Here is an 11,221-nt window from a genome sequence, read left to right as displayed (position 1 = left end):
CATGTCTACCTTGTTCTGCAGTCCGCTAATCAAACTTATTCTGTAATGATTTCAGGAACTTGCCGAGACTGCCCTTGAATGGTTTCCTCCTTTCATGTCTTCCCCACTCATTTGATAAAGGAACAAGTGCCTCTCATAACAGAATTCAGATCCCATTAAGATTTAATCAAGCCTGAGGTAACATGAGAACACTGGGAAAAGATATGAGAACTTTTTTTGATCTATTTAGTTCATCCCTGTTAGTCATTGATACATTGTACAATCTTCAGACTGGAGAACAGTTGTTTTGCTGTGACAAACCCAGGGCGTTTCAGTTACAGGTGACCACAGACTCACAAACTCTTTTGCTTTTTTTAATGAAACACCAAATGCACATCATTTAGCACACATGCCCTCCAATAACACAGTGCAAAACTGAGACAGACAGAAGGAGGTAGATAAAAGTAAAGCGGGGAGATTTAAAAACACTCTGTCACAGCATAATGGCATTAAAACTTCTGAAGGTACAAGCAACCTTATCTAGTGACATAAATAGGACACTTTCAACACATTGTGATGCTTTGAGTGTTGTGCCACTTCATTTTTGCTGCGAGGACAACAGCGTGATTAGCAGCTTGATGTCGCAGCAGTTCCTGCAATTCACCACCTCTGTCTTGCACGTAAGTGGATGCTGCCTGAGGGTAGAATCAGTTTTGTTGTGTGTACCTGGTTATGTGTAATTGTGTTTATATTTGTGTTTTTTTAGTTGTTTTGACTTAAAAACAAACTAATAGCTTGAAGCTATTTTGGCAAACTGTTTGTCTTTTATTCAAAAAGGCTTGTGCTGGTTAAACAGGCAGTACCTCTGGTTGGTCCAAAACACTCCTGCTATCAAATTATGTTCTCGTGTTCTGCTGTAGCTGCTCACTGTACAGTTATTGTGTCACGACAACCAAACTGCAGAAACACATTTCCTCTCTTGCCATAAGTGGTATCTTCATATACAGATTATTTGAGATTAACCAGTTCAAGATATCCCTTAGAGATTTCTGCCACTACTACAATATATGTTAGGTGAATCAAGTTTCATTTTCACCCCTATTAAAATTACTTCCCACTGAAGAAACAGTTGAGAAAAAATTGCTGATGGAGTTCAATTGATTATTTTTAATGACTCAAATACAGCCGTTGTCATCATTGATTTCTCTGAGCTGTTTGGAGGACAAAGATTGTAAACACCATATTTCTGTTTAAATTACACCAAAACTTCCTTTAGACTTACAGAAAAATATGTTTCTTGTGTGATTTGGATGAACTGGCCTTAAAAGTCTTACTTTTGATGGTTTAGTTTAAATGACCTTGTCTAACTTTATAACATATATATTCTCTTACAACTATCTGAAAAGTTGTAAGAGAAGTGCCACAGAGCGATGAAGTGCAAATCCAAAGTATTTACTGAACGTTTCATTTTCTGCTTCATATACAGTATATCTCACATTCCCTGCAAATGAACTGTTTGACAGCTTCTGTGTCACAGATTTCACATAGCTAAAATGCATTTTAAGAAGTCACACAATAGACCCACATTTGCAATAAAGAAGACTAAAGCAGAGCATTTTTACTAATAAAATATACAAAAATTCAACAAATTCTAAAAAGAAAAATCTGAAATTTAGATTTTTCAACTTTTCAATGAGCACGCCTTCTTCTCTTCTGTCTTATCCAAACACCTATTCCAGTTTAACATTTAACATCACATTCCCTGCAAATGAACTGTTTGACAGCTTCTGTGTCACAGATTTCACATAGCGAAAATGCATTTTAAGAAGTCACACAATATACCCACATTTGCAATAAAGAAGACTAAAACAGAGCATTTTACTAATAAAATATACAAAAATTCAACAAATTCTAAAAAGAAAATTCTGAAATTTTGATCTTTCAACCTTTCAATGAGCACTCGTTCTTCTCTTCTGTCTTATTCAAACACTTATTCCAGTTTAACTCGTCATTCTCCACATCCTCCACACTTACCTGTTGGGTAATCTTTTTGTTGTTGTTGTTAGAGGAGTAACTATTAGACCGAAGGAAGAGTATCTGCATCTGTGAGTGCGGAACAGTGATCTGCTGGGGTCCAAGAGATTCTTTCATCCGAGAGCGTATGCAAGGATCTGCCCAAAACCTTCATTACATCTTGCACACAACTGCCCTAGTAGTGTAGTTGCCGTGTGGACTATCGACTGTACGCAAATTTTGGGCTTCACAGGAACACCACAGACTTAAAGGTAAGGGATGAGCATGTGCAGCAGTAGTGCACATTCACATAAATGCAAGTCTATTCCGCATGTATGAAACATGTTCTCAAAGTAGATTCCAAACAGGTCAAATAGTAGTATAATAACATCCGTGGTATTTCCAAAGCCTTTCATATTGTTGATTATGTAGTAATTAAGTTCAATTAAGTGTCATGTGTACATGCCAGCAGTCGCACTTCTCCATTCTGTACAGCATCAGATGGTGTACCCCAAGGAACAAAACTCAAAACACAGCTGTGTACTTAAATGAATTCTCTTGGTTAATATTCTCCTGATATAAATGTTCACTTTTATGCAGATGACACTGGTGTTTACTGACCAGCATTCATGCAAATTTAGACCAACCCCAGTTTGAACTTTCCACTGACACTGTCCATATAACTTTGCACACTTAAAGCTTGACTTTTAGAGTGAAGTTAAGCTATTTACAGATTCAAAGAAAAAACTAACAAATCTCTTTTTTGTTGTTACAAATCAAGGCAAACTTACTGACCATGTGTAAATGTAAAAAATATAAAGGGTTTATTCTTGATGAATTATTATCTTTTCAGCTTCACATTCAACAACATGTATGAAAACTGAAGAAGAAATTGATTCTGAAACTAGGCTTATGTCTTAACTAAAAGAAACTCGCGTTTGTGGGTGGGGATATACTGTATAAGGATCTGCTTTCTCAGGGCCTATTTTCCTATAGATACTGTATATAAAGGAGCTCTGAGTGTCATCTCAAATAGAAAGGCTCTCATACATCTCTGTTCCTTGCCCACACAGGTCAGCTGGTTGTCTTTAAATTCTGGTAGAATAAAGCACTGATTTATATTAATATAATATATATGCAGAAAGATTATATTCATATATGCTTCAAATCTTTTTGCAAATTGCAAAGCAGACATTCATGGCAATGTGTGAAAACCTGTTAGACAGTTTTTATGTTCACGCATTGCATTGCATTGCAACAAAGCGTTTGACCTTTACTATGAGCAACAAATACAATCAGAAACACGAGCAACGCACTAAGAAATTTAAAAAAAAAAGACCTACACAAAAAAATCATCACACACTACACCCTGCTGGGATACTGTCTTCAGCAGATGATCAAAACAGCTGTGACTGTGATATGATTTGCATGTATTGGCACACTGCTGCAATCCATCCCTCTTACTGATAACTGTCTTTCTAGCCCGGAGCTAAATAACCCTCCAACTGTTCCCCTGCAGTGTTCATTCCATCAATGCTCCCTCCGCCTGCCATCCGAAACCTGAGCTCATCTGTGTGAACAGTCCAGGATGACTTGTGCTTTAACTAATAAAGACAGTCTACTACACACAGAGAGAAGGAAAGCATAGACCAGGTTGGTTTATCCTCAAGACAAACAATGGCTTTTACAAGGAATTAATCCACACTGTCAGTGGCAAACTGTGAATCTTTAGCTATGTGTGTTTGTACTGCCTGCAGGACAAAAAGAAGAAATTCCTCCCTTCCAATACATCAGATAATCTGCAGTTTTCATAGACTGGTGATGTTGGTTGTTTCATCCTCCGTGTCCCCCACCAGAGAGTAGGTTTGTGAAATTTTGCCTCTGCAATGCCCAGTGTAACAGAAAGTGTCTCTGCTCATGGTAATGATTTCTCTCTTATCAGCTGACAGGCCATATATTCTGTCGCCTGAATGCCTCCTCGGAGGTAGCACGTCTATTTCCACAGGTTCCATTCCTAAAGGTAATGATCCAGCAATCACGGAGTGTCTTCTCGTTGGCAGGAAATCTTCTCTTTGTATGGAGTGCTGGAATTTGCTGAGCTGGCAGGGCAACAAAGAGCTGTCACACGCACTGGGACTGGACCGACACCAGTCTGAGATACTGTGGTCCGATCCTGCTTGGCTGTCTGAACTATCTCCGACCTTCTGCCCCAGTCCCTGGCCTCTAGCCAAGCCCAGCAGCCTGGGGATCGTAACCATTGATGCAGACGCCGCCACAGCAGCTGCAATATGGTGTCGCTCAGCAGAAAGGACTTTGGTGTCTGTAATCACTGCAGCAGGAGACACCGCTGCAGCTGAATTGGTGAATGAGGAGGTGCTGAAGAGAGAAGCAACTTTCTCGTAGTACCGCGTCCGTATGACCTTCGCTGAGCGGTACAGATCCCCAATGAAACAGTAACAGATGGGGTTAAGGCTGGAGTTTGTCAGGCCGAGCCACTGAGCAAATGGCCTTGCCTGCAGGAGCCACGATGACGGTGTCTGTTCGCAGTCGATCCAAAGGTCAGTCAAGTAAAGTGGCAACCAGGACACTGCGAACAAAAGCACCAGACACACCACCATCTTGGCGATCTTCTGACGCGTCTTTAAGCGAGATGCGTGAAGAGCTTGGCTGCGAGGATCAAGATCAGCAAAAGTGGATTTCTTCCCTCCCCAAAGTCGTCTGCCGGTCAGGAACCCAATGGTGAGGTTAAAGGTGACTGGCAAACAGTAGAGCATCACAAACAACAGCACATTGTATCTGTGGAAGAAAAGTGAAGCTTCATTAAAAATGAGATATTGATTTAATTGTCCATGTGAACTATGCATTTTTACAATAAAATGAAATTTGCAATAGTTTTACATTGATGAGTATGTATTCCACTGGCATTTTACATCGACACTGTCCACATTCTGCTATTAGGAAATGCTTGGTGAGTCTGTGATATTTTTGTTACATCCAAAACATGCTCCATTTGCAGATAAAGTATAGTTAGCAGAAACGCAATGGACTCTTGTGGTGACTGTTGAATTCACTCCTGTTTTCAAAGACATGATACAAGGATCAATAGGGCACTATTATAACAAGCAGTCATGTTTTAGACCTGCCTAGAGAATTGGGTTCGTGAATAATCATCACGATTTGGAACATTTTGTTGCTCATATTTGAAAAGTGTTTCATTGACCAGGGGGGCCATAGTGGCGTACACAGTGAAATCACAGCGTGTGAATAATAGAAGTCATTGTAAGCCCCTTATGAGCAACTAATGATTATGGTGAAAAACAGGAAAATACAAAAGGACAAACAAAAAAAATGAAGCCTGTCTTAATCTGTGTTTTAAATGGAACTGTTGCTAAATTTGTCACAACAGCATTTCAAAACCTCAGAGGTCTGAGTAGAAAGCAGGCATCTGTATATAAAACCTAGATTCCTTTAACACCAAACCAAACTTTAACAAATAAGATGCAAAGGTCAACTGATTACATTCTTTGTTTCACATTGCTGTATGTCTTTGGTTACAAGTTAATCAAAAATACTGCAAACACTACAGACAAGAAGAAAACAGTCAACTGGCACTTGGTTTATGTACTGCTTCACCTGCCTGAACAGCCAGTCAGAGAACTCTCTTTGACAACCTCTTCCAAGTCAACATGTTCAACTGAGCATTGAGAGCCAATCACTGGCTACAGAGCTAGACAGTATAAAACCTACAGGCAATAGATGTCCACACTGAACCAGCCCAGCAGCACTAAATGCTGACTCTCAGCTTGGTGTGTCAGTCCCCTCAAGCTCTATTTCCACTTCTGAGCATCAGGGATGAACTGAGTGTGCATCCTGATCCTGTAATGCAAACTTGGTCATTCAGTTTTGGTACATTATATGGTCTGTTGTCATAGTACCTACCCCTGTTTGAGCCGATGCTGAGGCCATGTTTCCTGACAGACCAAGATGGTGAATGTCTCAAAGCTGATCTCTCGCCGCCGGTTCATCACTGCAATAGGAGCGCACATCATCGAGGACACCATCCACACCACAGCAACAGTTGCCAAGATCCGGCGGCGGGTAAACATGGAGCGAGCTCGCAGTGGAGATCGGACACTGTAGTAACGATTCACGCTGATCACCGTCAGCGTTAGCACGCTGGCTGAGACTGAGATGGCCTGTGTGAAGGGCACAGCTCGACACAGGAGGTCACCGTAGACCCAGGCGGTGTAGATTTGGTTCCCCAGGGTGATGGGCATGCACACGCACACCACAGCCAGGTCACACACTGCCAGGTTCACCAGCAGATTGCGTGTAGCACTAACGCCTGCTAGCCGCCGACTGTGCCTGCTGGTTAGGACTCGTAGGGACATTAAATTCCCAGTGAACCCCAAAATAAAGGACAGACAGTACATGATGGTCAGAGCAATGGTGCTGGGTTCATGGATGGTCCAGAGCAGCATGCTCTCCAGGTATGCCAAATCATTAGAAGAAAAGTTGGAAAGAGACAAAGGAAAGGAGGAGGAGGACGGTTGCCTAAAGGCTGAGGAGGAGGAGGTGGTGGCAAAAAAAGGGAAGAATAGGGAGGAATATGGAACAAGGGTGGAGGGCAGCGGAGAGGGCAGAGGCTGATGGAGAGAGGCAGTCGGAGAGCTAATAGTAGATGGCAGCATAGGAGCGCTGTGGAAGCTGTAGGTGTGGTTAAGTTTTTTCTCAGAGCCGGAAAACTGCATCAATGGGGAGAAGCTGGACTGAACAGAGCTCCAGTCTGACAGCTGGTCCTGGGAACGAGCCATGCTGCATCCAAGAGGGAACAAAACCACAGCAGGTGAGGCTGCAGAGAAGTGTAATACCTCTCAAGCACAAGGTGCACTGTAAAGGTTTCCCTTGGTCTTCATTAAAATCCAGTTATACACACAGCTATAAAACAAAGCAAACAAAAATAATTAGTAAAATCCAAAAAAGCAAGACTTCCTCACCGAAAAATGTCCCATCTGGTTACACGTTCTTGTCTTGTATTCTGCAGGTCCTTTCGAAGTGTGAGGGTAAAAATCATGGTTCCCCATCTTAAGCCACATCCTGTGAGTCAGCTGGAGTCATGATGCTGCTCAGTGCTGGTCCACCAGTGCACATCTTATGTAACATATATGTTTCATTCCTCTAGGGAGTGGCTGTCTGAACCTGATAATCCACCAACAGACATTAATAGACTTTCTCACCTTCAAGGAAGGTAAACCTCAAGCAGACCTCCCCCCTCCTTGGCCCCTCTTCCTCCTCGCATCTTCAGTCCATCACACTGATGCAATCAGATCTGTTTGGAGACACACCACAGACATCAGAGGCTATTTCCACCTGCAGCTGTATTAACAGCTCTGTGGCAGAGCAGCAACAGCAAATAACACGTTCCTAGAAAGAAAGACATTGAAATGCTTTTAACATCAGCTGCTGGTGCATTAGGATCACAGCTTCTCCCCGTTTGGCTATTGAAAAATGAAATAAAGAAGAAACTAAGGAAGGGAATAACTTGATACTTAATGGCATTTTTGGACCTGGTTAGGACTAAGTGCGGCAGTGCTGTTAAATCTTAACTTAATCATTGCAGATGTGCAGATGTGAGTTGGAACATTTCCTTTAAATGTTTTCATTTTTGAATCAAGCGTCAGGCACAATCAGATGTTACACTAGAAACTTAAATTCTAAATCAGTCTGTAAAAACACTTCATTTAAACCCCAAAGTTAAGATAATAATAATAATAATAATAATAATAATAATAATAATAATAATAATAACAAAAGCAAATATAACGAAGAGAGGTTTCAGTTTACTGACCGTGCATGTGTGGATCACGTTTGATGCTGAGATCCTGAAGATGCTGCAGAAGCAGGAAGATGCTGACTGAAGATCTGCACCCAAAACAAAGCGGAGACTGTGGCAAAGTTGCTCCTGGATGGCTTACAGCCGGTATGTGCGCTTGACAGTCGGTCTTTTCAGTCCCAGAACCACAGAGAGGGGTGTTGTTTGTGCTGCGGCTCCTCACATGTCGCTCTTGCAGCCCGGAGCACCGAGAGTCCGTCCGCCGCTGCAGGACTGAGGAGGCTGAATGAGAGCAGAGAAGAAACTCAGGCAGGGAGCAGCTGCTGCGCGCACACACACTCACGCGCGCGCGCTCACGCAGCACCTATGGCACTCTCATCAAAAAGTGTCACTCTTTCAAATAAACTGAGGACACTTTCATTTTTTTCCCCCGCTTCAAACCCCAAAACTGTCTCCACTGCTACCGTGTCTTCCCCTCTGACTGATTATAGGAGCCAAATGGTTTATTGACTTGTCGCTTTTTGTCCTCGGATCGTTTTGATAACATTGAAGGATTCAGATCATTAAATGGACTCTCGCAGTTTCCAGAGATCCCACTGAGGCTACTTGTCCATTCTTGTTCCTACCTGTAGTGAGCAGCCACAGTCCTCTGAAACACAAATGCCTTAGTGGTGAGTGATCAGATATAAATCCTCCTGCAGGAAATGTGTCCTTTTACAGTGGCTGAACGTCAACCCACGTCAACACACAGACCCATATTTATGTGTAATTTCTGTGATATGTGTAGGCAGTTATGGTTTACTTAATGCAAGTCAAGGGTTTGGACACACCTTCACACACTAACCTTCAGTTCTTAAAGTAATGATGGACTGATAGATTAAGACAGATTAAACCTTTACTGATCCCACAGTGGAGAAATTTTCAGTGATACAGCAGCAAATACAAAAATAGTGCAAGAAAACAAAAAGAGCAACACAGTCTTTTTCTCCTTGTAGAAGAAATCTAAATGTTTACTGAAAAATTTCTGTGAAATTTCACAGTGTTCTTAAATACATTTTTATTGCAGTTAGTGGGTGAACTGAACTACTGGGAGCTTGATTGAACAGTCTGACAGCAGCAGGAATGAAGGACCTACAATATCTCTCCTTCAAACACCGCGGGTGAAGCAGTCTGTCACTGCAGGAGCTGCCAGTGATGATACTGTTTCCTGCAGGGGGTGGGAGGTGTCCTCCATGATAGACAACAGCTTTGTCTTCATCCTCCTGTCTCCCATCACCTCCACAGGATCAAGGGGGCAGCCCAGGACAGAACTGCCTTTCTTTACCAGTTTGTTTAGTCTCTTCCGGTCTCAAACCGAGTTCCTACATCGTAACATCCACAGAGTTCATTTTCATCTCTCCAGAAGCCATGTGACAGATTATGTTTGTAGTCACTCCAGTCAAAAATGGCTTCAACAGCTGAGGCTCTGAGTTCTCAGCATTAAATAAAGAAGAACCACTTTATATTTAGAAAATGTCAAAGGAATGTAAATCCATCTGTAACCACCACCTGAGTAGTTAATTCAATATTGTATCTTAAGGTTGTTGAACTTGTTTTCTCAAGGTCAGTCGATTTAACTCAGCCAGCTTGACACTTTCACAATTTATAAGAGGACAGTGAAATAAATAATCAACTCCAGTGCATTTAATTCACATTTTTAATGCAGCACTAGTTACTTTTCTAAGCTGAACTTCAACATAGAAATGTTTACTGTTACGAAGCCACTGGCTGAGACTCATGCAGGGTAAAGAGACACGACAACAGGCATACGGCAAAATAAGACAAGTTTATTTACAATACAGAACAGGAACTACAACTAGAGTTTAGGGACTACAACAGAAATGCGCCTAACACACACAGAGGAGAAGGAGTAGCAAAAACTCAAAATACGGAGCTCTCTAGAGGGCTCGGAGATTAAGTGAGGAACTTAGCTGACAGAGATGTGGGTATGGAAGGCCCTGGCAAAGGAATGGTGGCATTTGGCTTGACGGACAGAGCAGGAACTGCAGATGTTGTTACAACCAGCGTGGTGGATGAATTCCGACGGACGAGAAAGGAGGCGCAAGTGGATCCAGTTTACAGACAGAAGGTTCAGACAGCCAAGGTGTGGGCACAAGCAGGAAGGGAGTGCAGACTGAAAGGCAAGAAATACTGAGTTAACACAAAGCCGAAGCAGAGGAGCTAGACTGAACCAGGAATCAGAACTGACTGTTCGATGCTCGAGTAGCGAGCAGAGTCTGACTTTGTGGGGAAGAGGAAGCTGTCTTCATTATTCCCACCTGCTCACTCAGTTCCTCAGTTCCTGTTGATTGGATTGGCAACACCTGCCTGCCAGCTCCATGTGCACAAGCCCACCTGAGGAGAAAAAAGCAGGAAGGGAGAAGACCTACCGCTACTTAGAGCCAGAGGTGGAGGGCATGACATTTACAGTGTAGGACATGTTTCTATGTACCATTGTAAAGTGCCTCTCAGTCCCCTGACAAATACAAACTAATCTGTGTATCAGAGTTGTACATACATATACGTTTTATCTATGAAAATAATCCCTTACTGCCTAAAATGTTTTATATGCAACTCTACACCGCCGCTTTGTCTAAAATTTGCCGATCTACAGTGTACAACAGAAGTGAATAAACCCCTGTTCAAAATCACCTAAATGTCGAACTGCATCACCTCTCAATAGCTGGATAATTTCTAAGGTGAACAGCAGAAGATTTTCTCTTATGAATGATCAAAAATTCTTTAGAATTTAAAATACAGCAGAATCAGCCTACATCAGCCTTACGGCACGAACACGGTTATAAAATGTGAACACCAGAACTGTATCAGTTCTTGACCCGTTAGCTGTATCTACCAGACCGTTTGCGTCAGTGCTCCACATTGAAAAGTATTGCCAGAGGACTCAAAAAATCTCATTATAAGACTTCACAATGATGAAAAATATTACAGCAAGATCTGTGACCATCTAAAAATCAGTGGAAACGCAGTAATCACAAGGTAAAGAACAAGCCATAGTACCATTTATCAGAGCTGTAGTAGTCATCCAGCCGAGGACAAATGCTTTACATTTAGCACAGATGTTTTCAATGGAAATCATTGTTTCTGTGACAGCTCAGACAGTGCGAAGGACAGTGCATAGTGTCAGCTTCTATAGACAGCATCCACATAGACAGCGGTTTTTTGCAAGATTTTGTGCAGTTTTAATTATTGTACAGTGAATGAAAAGAAGCCTGTTCAGTGTTAAGAGCACATTTTTGCTAAGATAAGACCAAGATAAATTTTCTCCAGCATGTTTGTAAACCTGGTAGGTACTACCACAGAGAATGCATTGTCCTGACAGTGAAGCGGCTGCATGAG

At 42.0% G+C, this 11,221-nt stretch overlaps 1 protein-coding gene across 1 annotated transcript; it reads right to left on the bottom strand.

The window, feature by feature from the left end:
- Positions 1-332: 332 nt before the first annotated feature.
- On the bottom strand, positions 333-8,098 carry LOC111566266 (galanin receptor 2a-like). Its single transcript, XM_023266785.3, has 4 exons — positions 7,841-8,098; positions 7,230-7,321; positions 5,932-6,930; positions 333-4,788 (listed from the first exon to the last, which is right to left on the bottom strand). The coding sequence occupies exons 3-4, from the start codon at positions 6,804-6,806 to the stop codon at positions 3,801-3,803; spliced, it is 1,863 nt and encodes a 620-aa protein (XP_023122553.2). The 5' UTR covers positions 6,807-6,930; positions 7,230-7,321; positions 7,841-8,098; the 3' UTR covers positions 333-3,800.
- Positions 8,099-11,221: the final 3,123 nt, after the last annotated feature.

Source organism: Amphiprion ocellaris, chromosome 4 (assembly GCF_022539595.1).
Source record: "Amphiprion ocellaris isolate individual 3 ecotype Okinawa chromosome 4, ASM2253959v1, whole genome shotgun sequence".
Lineage (NCBI taxonomy): Eukaryota > Metazoa > Chordata > Actinopteri > Pomacentridae > Amphiprion > Amphiprion ocellaris.
The sequence above is the reverse complement of the archived record's forward strand: the minus strand, read 5'-3'. Positions and strand labels throughout refer to the sequence as shown.